The sequence below is a fragment of the Boleophthalmus pectinirostris genome, unplaced genomic scaffold, assembly GCF_026225935.1.
Source record: "Boleophthalmus pectinirostris isolate CB_2022bp ecotype Guang Dong unplaced genomic scaffold, ASM2622593v1 HiC_scaffold_21, whole genome shotgun sequence".
Classification (NCBI taxonomy): Eukaryota; Metazoa; Chordata; class Actinopteri; order Gobiiformes; family Gobiidae; genus Boleophthalmus; species Boleophthalmus pectinirostris.
The window spans coordinates 32,398,283-32,415,782 of record NW_026571175.1 but is presented as its reverse complement, the minus strand read 5'-3'; the positions used below and the strand labels follow the sequence as shown (position 1 = coordinate 32,415,782).

Genomic DNA, 17,500 nt, shown 5'->3' with positions numbered 1-17,500 from the left:
CTTAAATCAGGTTATTCATCTTGCTTTCAAATTTATTATCTACTTACTAGACCAGAGATGCTTCATTCTAGTCTAGAGGTCGTTCATTTTAAGATAACTTGTCAAGCAAAATGATCTTGCTGCATGGACAGATAATTTCACCACTTTTAAGTCATTTTCTGATACATTTAAGTGTTCATATTTTAAATTTTGACCAAGCTTTCTTGCAATGTACAGGACACAGAAGATTGATTTATTTACACTGAAAAAAACAATATCTAGGTAAGTTAAAATGTCTTAAATCAAGAGGATGTGATTTCATTTGAGTAGATTCAACTTAAAGTAAAATGATCTACCAATGCAATAAGTGAGTTTTTTCCTTATTTTTAGTGCAAAAAGTTATTGTTTTTCTTATTTTAAGTGTAGCAAGATGCATTTTCATCCACTGGCAGATATTTTTAGCCTGATTCATCAGACTGTTTCATTTTGTGGAAACCGTCTGACCACGCAGCATTAGGATTCATTCGCTCGATGATATGCAGGTACTTTTTTTATTTAACCAATCGCTGCTATTTGGTCGTGACGTACGTAATGCACCAAATCCCGTAGGAAGAAGAACAATAACGTCTTTCCCCTTGATAAAATTCACCAAACATTCTCTTTGTTCCGGCTTTAAATCCTCGATCTCGAGAATCGTTGCCAACACAGAATGTCTGTCTTCGTCTACATCCATCTCGACGTTTTGTTTACTGTTGTGCTGTTCCACAAAAGGGACCACAGACAGGCGCTTGAGTTTGACGTCATGACTTCTGTTGTGCGGTCTACAACTTCCGGGGTTCTTAAAGACCTTTCCTTTCGTGAGCTACTTTTACAAAATGTCTGAGAGCTACTAGTTTTATCGGTCACAAGAAATTTAGTATAAATAAGATCCAGGGCGAGCCTTAAAGGAAGTACAGAAAACATAAACCATTATCCACTTATTTGTGCATAAACTTAGACATCAAAATGATACATGTACAATGGTAAAAGGCATTTAATTAATCAAATTTGACTTATTCAGCACAATACATGTAATTCAGAAATCCCTTGGCGAGCTGCTTGGAAGGGGGTGTAGAGCTACAGGTTGGAGACTCCTGGTCTAGTGTATTCTGATTCCTGACCTAGTCGCTGGAGAGAAATGAAATTGATCGAAGGCACTAGGCACTAGGACGTTTAAGATAACTTGTCAAGTAAAATGATCTTGCTGCTTGGACAGATAATTTCACTACTTTTAAGTCATTTTCTGCTAGACTGAAGTTTATATCTTAAATTTTGATGAAGCTTTTTTGCGGTGTACAAGAGATAGAAGATTTATTTTTTATGTATGCATTTATTTATTTAAAACTAGGACAGCGCACAGAAAACATTCAACTCAGAGAGAGGAGATGCTCTGTGCCAGATTTAACTACAAACTCCTTTCTATCTGCAGTCCTTGGGCTTTAAGGAAACTATTTAAATTAAAAGACTTTGTATGGACTGAAGATAAGACTCAGAGATGCTCAGAATGTAACTAAACTGCTTTCTATAGATTCTATTCTTTCTTATACTTTCATATCAGTTTGTAGTCATTGCAAATTGTTTAGTTTTGGATCTAAAAGTGGATCTAAAATATTGGCAGCGCTTATCGGCCAACAGTTTCTCTGAGGTTTAAAATCTGTATTGGCATCTGTTGATTTCTATTAAAGATTGGAAACTGTGTTTGTGAAATGTGCTGTATAAATAAAGTGGTTTGGATTGGATTCACAGTATTGCATGTAGCAGGTCCTCTTACTTTTGTGCATATTAAAAGTTTGGATTTTTAGGCTGTACACGTCTTTCAATGAGAACGAGAGAACTTATCCGGGGTTAAAAAGACCAAACCAGTTCTAAAGTCAGAGCACAAATGTCCATTACGATGCTTTTTCCTACGTGTTTGTGTCTGTGTGCGAGTCTCAGTTCTCTGCGCTCACATGTCCCAGGTCCAGGATGAAGCAGTCTCCGCTGTTGAAGCTGGACCAGCCCAGGGGCACCTGCGTTGCCCTGACGACGCGCCGCCCTTTGATGTGCAGGAGTCGGCGCGCGCTCAGCTCGTTGGTGACGACGTGATGGAACCCGGACGCCACTCCCCCGGTCTGCGCAGAGGAAAGGAAAGGAGTGTTTATGTGTGTGTACAGATGTGTTATTCACAGAGAGCGTGACTCACTGTTGTGACTGGCACGAGTTACGGAAAGCTCAGCGCGGGTTAGACCAAGACCTGCTCTGTGCATCTGCATCAGCTGAAAGGGGCACTGACATGACACTGGAAAAGGCCCAAAATGTTAGTAGGATCTCGCGCAAAAACAACATGTATACAGTGAAAAACTAGAGAGTGTCAGATTCATGATTTTTCTGTTTCTCTGAGCTGTTTCCTCGGGGTTTCAAAACAGCCGCACATTCAAATCAACAGGTTGAGCTCAGTGGTGCATGTCTCCAGATTCGCCTTTAGCCTGGTGAGGTACTTTCGATGGCTCTTTTCTTCAGTTTTCTCCTCCCGGTTTCGTGTATCACATGATCGCTTTGACCAATCAGAGCGAGAGGAGCAGAGCGGAGCCAGAGCGAACAATTATAAAGCGTTTTTCAAGACAACCGAAGGAGCTGAGAAAAAGTTTATGATCTAAAAATAGGTACAAATCACCACAACATCCGACATTTCTGAAAGTTGTAGGTGCCCTGTCAGCTGAACACGAGCAGTTTGTGACTACACTGCACTCCTGTCTCGGCCCATGGGATTTTTCCATTGAAGTTCCAGTGAGTGTCACTACGTCAACCGGAGGCTACAAACAGCAACACCCTATCCAATTATTTTAATAGCTCCATGGTTCCTACCCACTACTCACCTGCAGTCCAATAGACCTTTTTCACAACGGCCAGAAGTTCCCCGCTGTAGGTTTGTGGAACTTCTGGTTAATGGTTTTCTGTGGCAAAATGTCTGTGGAAATGTGCAAAACCTTAAGGGGCAGGAGTGCTACTTGGATGTACAGAGATTGTGCAAAACTGTCCTTTTGGTGCTCTTCGGTGTAGGGAACAGTCTCCCTTCGGCTTTCATCAGGGCAAAGTTGACTCTGAGGGCTGAAGGGCCAAAACACTGGAGTGATTTTAACTTTATCTGCCATGTGGTATTAAGGCTTTTGGTTATTTTTTTTAACTTTTGAGTGTCTCAGCTTTTTTAACTTTGTCTGTGGAAATGTCTGGTGTATTCTCCAGCAGCTTCATAAATCTGCTCCATCACCAAATCTTCAACCAACAAGGTCCACAAAGGATAAACATTCTACCATGAAGAATTTATTCACAACTATCAAGGGAAGAAAGACGAAAACTTAAAGGAGAACAACGAACTACTGAGCAAAACTAACATTAAGGTATCTTAGAAATGTCTCGTTTTGGAACTGCACAAATCATCTATCTATGGTAATATCGACTTCATGAAATCAGTTTTTTATGGTAATAATTACTTATGTTTTATTCATGACCGTAACATTTGTTTTGTTCAGTAGTTCACTAATACGTCGTCATTGTTCTCCTTTAAGTTTTCGTCTTTCTTACCTTGACAGTTGTGGATAAATTCCGAAGATTTGGTGATGGAGCAGATTTATGAAGCTGGTGGAGAATACGCCAGACATTTACACAGATATTTTGCCACAGAAAACTATTATCCGGAAGTTTCGCGAACGTGTAGCGGGGCACTTCCGGCCGTTGTGAAAAAGGTCATAAGTGCATCCACATCCACTTTATCCTGTGCGGTATAGTTACTGTTTGGCCTAGTATTTTTTCCCTTTTCTAAGTAACTTTTAGTAAGTTTATTCATGTTTTATTCAGACCCTGTTTATGGACATTAAGAATAAAGAAATAAAGACCAGAGCCCCAGCCCCTAAACCTTCTCTATTATCCTGAACACTCAAAGGCTTGTCTGTCCTGTATTTTAACTTACACTAATCCTTTTGTAAATCCAGAGGAGGGGATTTGCAAATTGCCACTTGGACTTGAGTCAGGCTTGAGCTGCTCCATATTTCATAGTCAAAGCAGCGTGAGCCTGTGTAGTGCACATGACAGTACTCTCGGCGTGTACCTTGTAGGTGATGCCTCCTTTGAAGTAGCTGGTGAAGGCTGTGGACTCGACGCCCTGCAGCTCCCTGAACTGCACGGGCTTCCCTCCCAGATAATCGTCCAGCTGCACCGTCAAGATCGCCGCCGCCGCGCTCTCGTCCTGACTGCACTCCTTCCCTGGAAACACGAGGGATCATTTACTTTTATCCATACACAGACACGGCAAAGGACTTTTATTTTTTCACCTTCACTAGACTCATCTGGATAATCTGAGCTCTGGAACTGCCAATCTCTATTTAACACTGCAAAAAGCTTGAACATTTAAGATATAAACACTTAAATCTATCAGAAAATGACTTGAGAAATTATCTGTCCATGCAGCAAGATCATTTTACTTGATAATTTATCTTAAAATAAACGACCTCTAGACTAGAATTAGGGTCTGTCCGTATGAAATCAGCCATTTTCAAGAAATCTTCCCGATGAGCCATCTCACATTTGACCAAATGAAAGAATCTAAAATTTTAGCTTAGTCCCTTCAGTCGTTTCTGAGTTATGAAATTTTGGGGCCATGCTCACTTTTTCGGAAACCTTAATTTATAAGCATGTTTGAGAGACCATAACTTCATAAAAAATAGAGCTAGGAAGCTGAAAATTTTTATTACTGTAGATTCTTAGTCATAGATTCTAACTCTGTTGTCAAATATTGTGTATCTTTATTAAATGGGGTGCTGTGGGCCCCCAAAATCTCAAATTTGGTTGCCGCTCAATTTTGTTTTTTTTGTTTTTTTTTCAATTTTTGAGGTCCAAGATCTATTTACTCCAAGCAGATATTTACAAACTAACTGTTGAACCTGAATATTTGAGAGAATTACCATTTCTGACAACAATCTCACACTTTTCTGAGCTTTTATGTGGATGGTGTAGAGACTCAAATATGGTCACAGACCAAATATGATCTTTTTGGCCCCTTCTTTGGACCCTCGGTTCCCCATGTGGGCACAGTTAGATGTTGATAAAATTAGTTAAATCAGATGTTTAATGTCATACTGTGGAACATTCCTAGGAAAGCAATAACATCTCCATGGAGACAAGTAGACAGCAGACCCTCTACCAGAAAAGTTGTTCAATGCACCTTTACTGTAAAGCCATATTTAACATGTGCAGGACAAACTAAATACATGACATGTAATAATAAATGCAGTGGTTTATCAAGATGTGTGTAAACTCCCTCAGTCGTCCAGGTAGAACCTAAGGCAAAAGGAGAAATTCAATTTGTCAACTGGACAAACGTTTTTTATATATTATTACATTATAAAGTTATATTATTAACTTGTAATAAACTTTATATTTTATCTTATAATATTGTCATAGTCACAGTTTCATGCATGTCAACAGAGAACACCACAGAGCAGCAAACCACGAGAAAAGGAAGTTAAAATCCCCTACACGCCATACACCACAAGCCACATCCAGATGAATACGCTCCAAATATATTCTCTCTGTGTGGTTTGATTTACTGGTAAAGGTGCTGTACTTGTTTTTTCCTGTCTTAAAAAAATGAACTAGCTCATGATAAACAGTCTGCGGTCCAGAGTTATTTCTCACTCTTATGTGTTTTGAGCATCCTAATGATTCACTGTGAAGATTTAAAGAAACAACTAGTATGCTAATGCACACTTCCTGGTTCTCAGACAATAAAACACTTTGTAATCTTGTAATTAGACAACACACAGCAGTGTCATATCTATTTTAAGAACTGATGATACAATATATGCTTACTCAGACAGAAAACACTCTGTTCCACCTTGTGATGTCACGTAGTAATAATACAGAATGTGCTCCACTGTGTTTTTAAACTCATTTGGATGATTTCTGCTGAGGGAGTGCCAAACTCTACTGAACTAAAGGTAAAAGGAGCTGTTAAATTGAAAACTACAGCTTCATGACATCACAAGGTGGAACCGAGCATTTTGAGATTTGGAGACGTAGACAGACAAACAGACAAACAAACACGAATGAATCAAAACACAAATCCAGGTCTGTTTTTGAGGAGGTAACAATATTATAAACATTACTTTGTGCCATTAGTGCAGCTAAAAAATAAAAGTAAAATGTTTAGGGAATGTGCAATTGTGAACAGAATACAAGACAGTGAAGGGTTTGTCTGTACAGAGAGATTTAAATGCTCCTGCTGGTGCATCACTTGTGGTCAAACTTGGCCTCTTATTTATTTATGTTCTGTGGTGGAGGTTTGTTTGGTGCTTCTGTTGCTGCATTGTTTTTGTGTTAAACTGTGACCCCCCCCCCCCAGTCAGTCTGGCACCACCTACTGCCTCCACTCAATTTCATTTCTCTCCAGTGACTAGGTCAGGAATGGGAATACACTAGACCAGGGGTGAGCAAACTAAGTCCCGGTGGCCCTTTAATCTTTTTAATCCGGCCCACTGAACTTGAATAATAATAATAATAATTTTCAGTGTCGCATGGTGGTTTGAATGTATGGTGTCTGTTTTTGATTGTGCATGACCAGAGATGTGCGAACTGAATTGTCCTTCGGGATTAATAAAGTTGTTGATTGATTGATTGATTAAAAGTCAGGACTTCAAAGACAGATATTTTGTTGTGATGCTTTGTAATGATGTTTATTTATGGGATATTTCAATAACATGGGATATTTTTTTCTCTTATGAGGTGGATTACCAAAAAACTCCATCCATTTGCTCCTGGTCCGGCCCTTCCGTCACATTTTAGAACCCTTTGTGGCCCACGGGTCAAAAACTTTGCCCACCCCTGCACTAGACGGTTTGCAGGAAGAGCTGTGAAGCGGTGACGTGAAACTCGAGCGTCTGTCTGAGTCCCTTTTGTGGAACAGCGCAACAGTAAACAAAGCGTCGAGATGGATGTAGACGAAGACAGACATTCTGTGCTGGCAACGATTCCCGAGATCGAGGATTTAAAGACGGAACAAAGAGAATGTTTGGTGAATTTTATCAAGGGGAAATACGTTATTGCCCTTCTTCCTAAGAGATTTAGCGCATTACGTACGTCACGACCAAATAGCAGCGATTGGTTAAATAAAAAAGTCCCCGCCTACCGTCGAGCGAACGAATCCTAATGGTGCGAGGTCAGACGGTTTCCACGAAGTGAAACCGGCTGATGAAACAGGCCAGTGACCCCCGTCCCAAGAATAATTTCTTCCAATCAAGGCAATAAAGCATTATCTTAACTCTTATCTTTTCAATCAATCAATTAATTAAACTTTAGTTGTATAGCACAGAACAATTACAATGATTAAAAACAACAGCAAACCCACCCCCGCCTCATGGTTTCTTCCATATTTACAGCAATTTAGACAGAAACATAAAACATTAAAGCTCCATACTATAACCTTTAGTTATATTATTACACTAAAGGTTATAGTATGATAAGGTTAAAGTATAATAAATAGATAAAAATAGAGAGCTAAAATTAGATGGAGACTAAGTAAAATAATAATAATTTTATTCAAAACAAATGTAATAATATTAATAATAATAAAAATAAATACATAAATAATAATAATAATTTTATTGGATTGGAATAAGTTTCAATTAAAAGCTAAATTAAAAAGATACGTTTTGATTTTACTTGAATATAAAATATGAAGTCTCGCAGCGGACCTCAGATCCTCAGGTAGATCGTTCAACAAACGGGGGCTGCAAAAACTGAATGTCGCCTCACCGTAAGTTTTAGTTTGGACTCTTGGGACAGTTTAAAGATGAGATCTGAGGACCTGAGAGACTAAGGCTGAGTTCAGACTGCAGGGATTAATGTTCAATTTCAAATTTTTTTGTGAAATCAGATTTTTTTTTTTTTTTTGCGAGGTCGTTCACATTTCCAATTAAAAGCGACTTGTATGTGATCTCCTGTGTGAACTTTAAACGCCCCAAAAGTGTTCCGCATGAGCATTGGAGAACAGCGAGCGTGCTCAGTGTTTACGGAAGTCGCCTAAACGCTGGACTTGTTTCCCAAAATACGGTCCAGTTCTTCGTAAAATGGACAGGTTACACATCCATGGCCACATCATTTGTTTGAGTCTTTATCCTCCTTGTATTTGACTCGCAGGATGTTTATTTTTCGTTGACATTGTAGCCAGGTCCGCCTGTAGCTTCTCTCGGACATTTCTTTGGCAATCATTTCAAAAACTGCCCGGTTCCGAATACAGCCAACCAATCTGTCCTGAATACAGCGATCCCCCCAAATATTAATTACCTCATCACCCTCGCTTTCTGAGACTCTGAGCCTGACGTTCAGACTGAAATCGCGTGTCAAAAGATCGGACATGTATCAGTTTTAGGAGCACATATCCGAGCGTCCTGGGTTGCATGGGAAAAATCGGATCTGTGTCGTTCAGACTGTCATTAAAAGATCAGATATGTACGGAAGCCGAGAGGGGTCACAACAAACGCAAACGCTGCAACAAATACAAATGCGACAACACAACAAAAAGCCACAACAAACCAAAAAAAGCCACAACGGAAGTGACAGCGGGACTCTATTTTAACGCAGATGCCGCAACAAATACAAACGCCACAACAAAAACACAAATGCCGCAACACATTAAAAAGCCACAGCACATCAAAAAGCAACAACGGAAGTGACCGCGGGACTCTATTTTCCGACGGACCGATCAAGCGGCAAGTGAAGAAAAAGAACTACAATGTGAAAAGTAAAGGAACGGAGAAGTTGGAGACATAAGTAAAAGTAATTTATTGTTTTATCATTATTAGTTTTACATTGTAGTTCTTCTTCTTCACTTGCTGCTTGATCGCAGCTCGGGTCCTGACTCGAACTAGGAAGTACGAGCACATAAGTCCTGTACTCAGGTCTCTGCACTGGCTCCTGTGCCTCAGAGACTTTAAAGCAGCTCTGCTTGTACAAGTCTCTCCATGGCCGAGCACCAAAGTCCATCTGTGACATGTTAGTGTCATATGAACATCTCACACTCTGAGGAGCTCAGGGACCGGCCTCCTGCTGGTGCCCAGAGTCACGACTAAACAAGGGGAGTCAGAGTTTCAGGTTCATGCAGCTAAAACCTGGAACAGTCTGAACATGTGAGACAGACTCTTCTGTGACGCTGTTTAAATCCAGGCTCAAAACATTTCTGTTTAACTGTGCAAATAACTGAAAGGTTTTCATTCCGCACTCTTCTCTCCAATTTATGTCTCTCTTTTTTAATTTTAATCTTCATGATTATTTATGTTTTGATTTGTTTTTATTATGATTTTAATGTATTTCTTATTCTGTAAAGCACTTTGAATTACTTTGTGTACGAATTGTGCTGTACAAATAAACTTGCCTTGCCTCTTGAGCGTGTACGATGGCTTTAACACTCCAGGAGCTGTTGCTGAGTCTAGCATCACATCAGTGCGTTTTCACTTAGCTCTGAGTGTGACAGGAAGTGCGCGCTCTGCTTTCCGAACGCTTCATCATGTTGAATCTTTCATAAAGGACGCAGACATGTGAAGGGGCACAGTGAAGTCCTATTGACGTTTACAAATGGACTGAGTGCACAGGAAGGAAATGGGGCTTTTAATGGCTCAAATACACAGGCAAACGTTATAAATTATTTAGCATAAATTAAGGAGCACTGTGTAACTTTTTGATTGGGGGTCCGCCACCTTCTTGTTTCTATGGATACGTCATTACTCATGTCATTATTGAATCACAGGTGGTTTTATTGCTCAAAAATGCCAAGAAAAATAAGTATTCTGACTGTGAGCGGGGTCGCCTCTCCACAGATCTGACCTGTAACTTGGTTTAGTTTGGTCTCCATGAAGATAGAAAGGTTTAATGCCATACTGTGAAACATTCCAGACACAGCGAGAAAAGCATTTGACGGACCGAAAATCGACAAAAAAGTTACACAATGCACCTTTAAAGTATCCAGATTCTTCAGTCGGTTTCACTTCGTGGAAACCGTCTGACCTTACAGCATTAGGATTCGTTCGCTCGACGGTAGGCGGGTACTTTTTTAATTTAACCAATCGCTGCTATTTGGTCGTGATGTATGTAATGCGCCAAATCCCGTAGGAAGAAGGACAATAACGTCTTTCCCTTTGATAAAATTCACCAAACCTTCTCTTTTTTCCGGCTTTAAATCCTCAATCTCGGGAATCGTTGCCAACACAGAATGTCTGTCTTCGTCTACATCCATCTCGACGCTTTGTTTACTGTTGTGCTGTTCCACAAAAGGGACCCAGACAGACGCTTGAGTTTGACGTCGTTGCTTCACACCTCTTCACTGGTCTACAACTTCCGGGGTTCTTGCAAACCGTCTCGTGTATTCTGATTCCTTTTCTAGTCGCTGGAGAGAAATGAAATTGAGCGAAGGTACGAGGTGGCGCCAGACTGACTACCTTTAAAGTAGAAAATAAATGAAATAATAAGTGTAGGATTTAAAAAGTAACTAGAAAGTAAACTAAATAGAAAGGTGCAGTGGTTTGAACATCATTCTATTTCTATACTATTGATGTGTCCTTGAGCAAGACCCTTCAACATGTTTAACCCTTATATTGTGTTAGGGTCAAAATTGACCTGTTTTCAAGTTTAGGTATGTAAAAACTGCCATTTGCTTTTTTGTACCGGAATGAGGCTTCATCTAATCCTCAGACACAACTATTTTAACGCAACAAAATCAATTTTCACCATTTTAGTAAATTGTAAAGGTCTGAAAAAAAAAAGTGACATCTGTATATTCATACGTATATTTTAAGACCAAAATGACGAGGTTCACAGCAGCAGGTACAGAGAGAAGGACGACAAGATCCTAACATAAGTCAATTGGAGCCAGAGTCAGAAGGAGCCGGAAGAGCCTCCTGGAGAACTTTCTATTTGGAACACGGTGGCTACAGCGTTAGTTATGTCCATTCATATATACGTCTGTGGATGAGGATGAGGTTCAGTATGACCCTGAACAAGAGCACACATGTGGTGAGGAGAACCCAGATGTCACAAAGACTGAAAGAGACGTCTTCAAGTCAAGAAAAAGTGACAGTTCATGGTCACCAAGCCTCTTCACACCCAATATAATTATACTTATATAAATTAGATTTATATTATATGTATTATATATAAAATTATTATATTTATAGTATAATTATATAATATAATTAAAAATTTTATCACTATAGGAAATATAATTAGTGAATTTAAGCAGTTTTTGTAATCAAAAACGAGTGTTATATATTTTAAGATAAAAGGTCTGTGCAGCCAAAAAAAAAAAAAAAAAAAAAAATGTTTCCATGGACATGAACACATACTAAGTTAGTTATGAGGGGAAAAACAATATTGGATGATATCTAGTGTTTTTAAGTATTTTCAGGCTGAGTTAAATCACGGGTCAAATTTGACCCGGTAACACTAAAGACGCGTGTAGCTTTCTAACACAATACAAGGGTTAAAGATCCTACATTACATTGATTCTTGTGAGCTTTAAGTCATGTTATAATGTTGTTATTTCATCAAAAAACAGACCTGGACTTGTGATTTGTTTCATTCACACATGTTTGAGTAACACTGAATTATTAGTTTGTTTACATCTCCAAAAGCTCAAAACGCTCTGTTCCACCTTGCGATGTGACAAAGTGGTATTTTTCCCAGTTAACAGCTCCTTTTTACCTTTAGTTCAGTAGAGATTTGCAATTCCAGGGCTGAAATCATCCAAATGATTCTAGTGAAGGTGTATGGAGTTTAAAAACACACTGGAGCACTTCCTTTATTACCACATGACATCACAAGGTGGAACAGAGTGTTTTCAGTTTGAGAGAAGAACTCTTCTAAGCCTAAATCAGCAGAGTCAGTGTGTTAAACATGTGTGAATGAAACAAAACACTGCAAGATTTTAAAAACTTATATCAGGTTACACTGGAAAAAAAACGACATCTGGGTAAATTAAAATGACTTAAATTAAGAACATTTTACTTTATTTGAGTCGATTCAACTTGACAATTAAAATCAGGTGGGTTTGCTTTTCTTAATTCAAGCAACATTCAAATTTGTTTCTTATTTTAAGTGCAGCAAGATGCATTTTCATATTTTAAGTACAAAAAGTCTCAGATAATTTTACTCGTCAAGTGAAATTTACTCAAATCATGATAAAACTTTCTTAATTCAAGTCATCTGAACTTGGCTAGATTTTGTTTTTGGCAGTATATTCCTCTTTTTTATCAGATTTATTATCGATTTACTAGTTCAGAGATGCTTCATTCTCGTCTAGAGCTTGTTTATTTTAAGATCACTTGTCATATAAAACAATTTTGCTGCATGGACAGATAATTTCACTACTTTTAAATCATTTTCTGATCGATTTAAGTGTTTATATCTTAAATTCTGGCCAAGTTTTTTGCAGTGAACACAACTCCAGGTCTGTTTGTGATGAGGAAACAACATTATAACATAGAACTTGCACATTAGTGATTCAGAGTTAAACTTATTAAACATATACCGCGTTTTTATTCAAGTCAGTGCTGTTATCAAACTAACACTATTATTAGATTTTGCATTTATTACTTTCTGTCAGCGCACCACTAAAAAAGTTCGTAGTCCATTTCTTTTTTTTTTTTTTTTTATCTGCGCTGATAAATGGACAGTAAAATTGGAAAGTATAATTAAATCCAAACAGCTCCTCTGCAAGTTGTGGAGACCCATTTATCCTTTATCAGAGTTTGAGGAGACGGCGCGGACTTGTTCCATCAGCAGAACTAACACACGCGGGGTTAGCAGAAAATACAAACTTATATTCGTTTTATTAGAACTTTTTACACTTTTTAAAGGGCGCTGTTTTCTGATCTATGTTCTAATGTTGTTTCCTCATCATAAACAGACCTGGAGTTGTGTTTTGTTTCATTCTCACATGTTTAACGCACAAACTGGACATGTTTAGGCTCTTCTCTCAAACAGAGAACACTTAGTTCAACTTTGTGATGTCATCTGGTGATACAGGAAGTGCTCAAGTGTGTTTTTAAATGCTACACACCTTCAATAGAATCACGTAGATGATTTCAGCCCTGGAATACACGCATCAAGAATCTTGGACTTCCGGTCATTGCGCAATTTTCTGAAAAAGTGAGCATCAAACCTCCATGTTTGTTTTCCCAGTGGGATGCGTCTATTGACAAAGTCGATCTTTTCAAGTCTTTTGAACCATATCGCTTTTGTTTCCGGTTCTGATATTGTCATATTTTAGTTTTGGGATTCGGACATCGTTAATTGTGTGGTTGTTGGATCCAAACAGAGGAAAACGGCTCAAGAAATTTGTTTGTGAACTCCATAAATGCAAAAGTGAATCAGATGTGTGTGACTGAAAACCTCTGTTCAAACTGGTTCCCTTCCCAACAGAATTGAAAAATAGTGAAAGGTGAAGGTGATGGGCAGGACTGATCCACAGGAAGAACGAAAAAGGAAACCTTTGACTGCCTAAATCACCCTGAGTTTGCAGCAAACATTTTGTATGTGGAGCACCATTTGAATTGCCTGGAAATCCAGAAGGATATTCCTCTGTATTTGTCATACAAGCTCCATATCGATGAGTCTGGATTCTTCCAGGCAACCATTTGAACAGAGGTTTGCAGTCACACACATCTGATTCCCTTTTGCATTTATGGAGTTTGCAAACAAATTTCTTGAGCCGTTTTCCACTGTTAGAACATCCAACATCCACACAATTAACGATGTCTGAATCCTAAAACTAAAATATGATGATATCAGAACCAGAAACAAAAGTGATGTGGTTCAAAAGACTTGAAAAGATCGACTTTGACAATAGACGCATCCCACTGGGAAATCAAACATGGTGGTTTGATGCTTTTTTGAAAAATCCTTCCCAGTATGGATTGCGCGATGACTGCAAGTCTGAAATTCTTGATGTGTCTATTGTCGTCAATTTTATACTGAACTAACAAAAAGAAGAAGCTGTTAACACAAGATGGAACAGAGCATTTTGAGCTTTGTAGATTAGACAGACTAATAATAAAGTGTTACTCAAACATGTGTGAATGAAACAAAACACAAGTCCAGGTCTTCAAATGATGACACTTTGCTTCTTCACCATTTATTATTATTATTATATTATGCAATGGTTTCCTGTTGATTTCAGAATTGATTTTAAGATTTTATTGTTTGTTTTTGAAGCTTTGAACGGACTGGCCCCACAGTACGTCTCGGACCTCATCCAAATTTATACCTCCGCACGCTCTGAGGTCCGAGGGCCAGCTCCAGCTCGTGGGGCATAAGACAAGATTTAAAACCAGGGGGGACGGGGCCTTCTCTGTGCTTTTCTCTGAGCTGGATGTAACTAAAGTTTGATTTCTCAGCTTTAGTTCTGCTCTTGTAACTCTTCGTCCATGAGGCTCTATTCACACTTTCCGGAAGACGTTTGGAAACATGCGGATAAAACTTCTTGTGCATTTCCCGACACTGGGCATGTGATAAAACCGTGGATTCAGCAGCAGCGTTTTCACAACCTGCCAAAGCTTTTCCGTGGGCAACGTGACTCTAATCGGATCTTCGTTTTTGACTCTTGATCTGACGAATATAACGGAACGCCACAATGACATCTTTATTTTTATATTTACATTAAAGGTTGTATGGAGGATTTTTGTTTTGTTTCAAATTTTCACTGAAAGTTCAAAATACCATTACAGAAACTCAGCAGCTTTGTAATTATGATGACCAAAAAAAAAAAAAAGAATGAAAATCTATCAACTGTGGACGTAGTGAGGCCAGAGAAACATCAGCCAATAGAAAACGAGGCTGCCTCATTTTCTATTGGTTGTCAATCAAACTCCTTATGTTTCTAGTGTAACTGACTCATCGGCGCGCGGGGATTATGTGGTTTATGCAACGGTTTTTAGAGGCTTTTTCAAACTGTAGCTTCCTCGCAATTCGCACAAACTTTGTCGAGACGGCGGACGAGAATCCACGACCAGTTCGCCGCAAAAGAAAGTCCAGTTTTTTGAGGTCGCTGAAAGAAGAAGAAGAGAAGGAGAAAAGGAGCGAGAAGATAAACGGAGGTGATTCTTGGAGGTTCCTTCCAGCGATGGCGCGAATGAAGCGGACGTAGGGTCTAAAAAACTGAAGTCGGTCGCTAAATTATTTTTAGACAGGAAACTTCAACAGTAATTCTGAAAGCGCACTGGCTGTAAACAAGTGTGATTTCTAGAGTAAAGAGGCGGGAGGAGAAGTTTCTACTGAGGGAGCTGTGGAGGAGGAAGGTGGTGTCACACATGCACAAAGACTGTCGCTGTATTTCTCTTCCCTTAAAAAATCCTCTATACAACCTTTAAGTTTGACAAATTATAATACACAAATGAACAGGCAATTTAGGAAAAAGGAAGAATACAATGACGTCTAGATGAAGAAACCCGGGCCATTTTCTCCGTTTTCCCAGATCAGAGTGACACACATTAATCTGGTCTGAGCAGGTTTCGCAGGATGTGGAGACCCGAACCTCTTTAAGATCACAGACTTTCAGACGTCTGCGCGCTCTATAGGCTCCAAACATCAGCAAAAATAACAAATGTGGCAATTAAGAGCAGAATTCTTCCTGTCACTTCACTTCATTTCGAGGCAGAGAATGCACCAGTGTGACGGCTCAGAATGTGTGATTTGTAGAATAACAGGACAAACCACGTCAGCATTTTAACGTCAGTACTTAAATTATTACTGTCACTTTGAAATATTTCTTTGAAACCTCTTGAATTTACAGATTCTGCAAAGTGAAGCTGCTTTATTTAATCTTTTAGCAGTGTTTAAAGAAGACATATTGTGCAAGAGATTTTGGTTTAACTTTTGACTTCGAACTTTAAATGAACTGTTTATCACATTACATCTACTCATGTTACTGTAATTGAGTAGTTTTTATGAGTGATTAGTTCATTTTTAAGGTAGTTTTTGAAATTTTTATCATTTTACTTTTACTCGAGGACATTTTGACCCAAGTATTTTACATCATTACACTGGAATCCACCCTCGTTATTACGTAAAAACAGATTGACAGAGAAAAAATGAAATGCGAAAAAGAAAATAACAATCTGCCAGAAATGAAAGGAAATTGCGCGGGCGGCATTTTCACTATAGAATGTTCAATCATTGTACAGAACCGTCAATTTATCTTGGATCAACTTGGATGATGCTGGTGCCACAGGTCGAGGTCGTCATGTACGATATTCAAGAAGAAGGTGCACTGAATAATTCTCAAGAGAAAAGCGAAGGATGGAAGCGAAGAAAGCATGGCAATTTTTCATTTCTTATATCAGCAGTCAGTGTGCAATAAGTGCAACATTTTCATTTTGCATACTTTGATTTTGTTTTAATTTTCTTTCTTTTTTATTGTAGCGCTGTGAGTTGGTAGTCAGAACTGGTGCCATCTAGTGCCTCCGTTCAATTTCATTTCTCTCCAGAGACTAGGTCAGGAATCAGAATACACTAGACCAGGGGTGTCAAACTCATTTTGGTCCGGGGGCCGTATCCAACCTACTTTGATCCCAAAGGGGCCGGATCAGAAAACTCATGTCATATAAACCCCAAAAATAAGTTAAAATATTGGTGCAGAGAAACACAAATCTGTTACAAAAATCTTTTTAAATTAATGAACTCTTTCTTTTACAAATTATTATAATATTATGAACAACCTGAAACTTTAAGAAAAATGCAATTTCAACACAATATTTTAACATGAACTTGTTTGCAAATAAGAATAAGTCAATTTTTGGGGGGGAAAATCCTGCACTCGGCTCCACTTTTCTCATGTTGGACATTTTTCTGATGAGGGTGTCACGGTCAACAGTCAAAACGATCGTCCTTTAAGAGCGTTTGGAAAGAGACAAGTCTTCATTTGTGCTGTTCTGGTGGGAGGGGCCACGTACAGAGACGCTGGAGACGCTGCTGTGATAAACACCACAGAAAATTAACAAGATTTTAATAGAAAATATAATTAAAATATTTTAGCCTGAAAATCAGCCGAGGGCCAGATTAAAGGTCTTGGAGGGCCGGATCTGGCCCCCGGGCCGTATGTTTGACACCTGTGCACTAGACGGTTTGCAAGAACCTTAGAAGTTGTAGACCGTGCACCGGCCAATCAGTGAAGAGTTGAACCAACCCGAGTTGCAATAGCAGACGGCATACTCTATCCTCCTTTGGACTTCCTTTTTCAAATACAAACTTGACATTTTTTATTGCACTTTCAATTCACCAGTTCATCTCGTAGAAACGACACTGATCGTTGACAGACATGTTCACGCTCTGCTTTGTTTGCTGTTGTGCCGGAAATTACTTGGACACCACTGAGTGTTCCGGCGCATTACAAAAATCACGACCAAATAGCAGCGACAGGTTAAATTTTAAAAAGTACCCGCCTACTGTCGAGCGAACGAATCCT

The 17,500-nt window shown here is 38.9% G+C and overlaps 1 protein-coding gene across 1 annotated transcript in view; it reads right to left on the bottom strand.

Annotated features, from left to right (window-relative positions):
* scin (scinderin) overlaps positions 1-17,500 on the bottom strand; it is a 51,630-nt gene that overhangs the window by 27,265 nt on the left and 6,865 nt on the right. Inside the window, exons 2-3 of the mRNA XM_055157663.1 lie at positions 4,103-4,257; positions 1,968-2,129 (exon numbers count right to left, since the gene is read on the bottom strand). Of these exons, the coding sequence (XP_055013638.1) occupies positions 1,968-2,129; positions 4,103-4,257 (317 nt within the window). The remainder of the gene's footprint in view (positions 1-1,967; positions 2,130-4,102; positions 4,258-17,500) is intronic.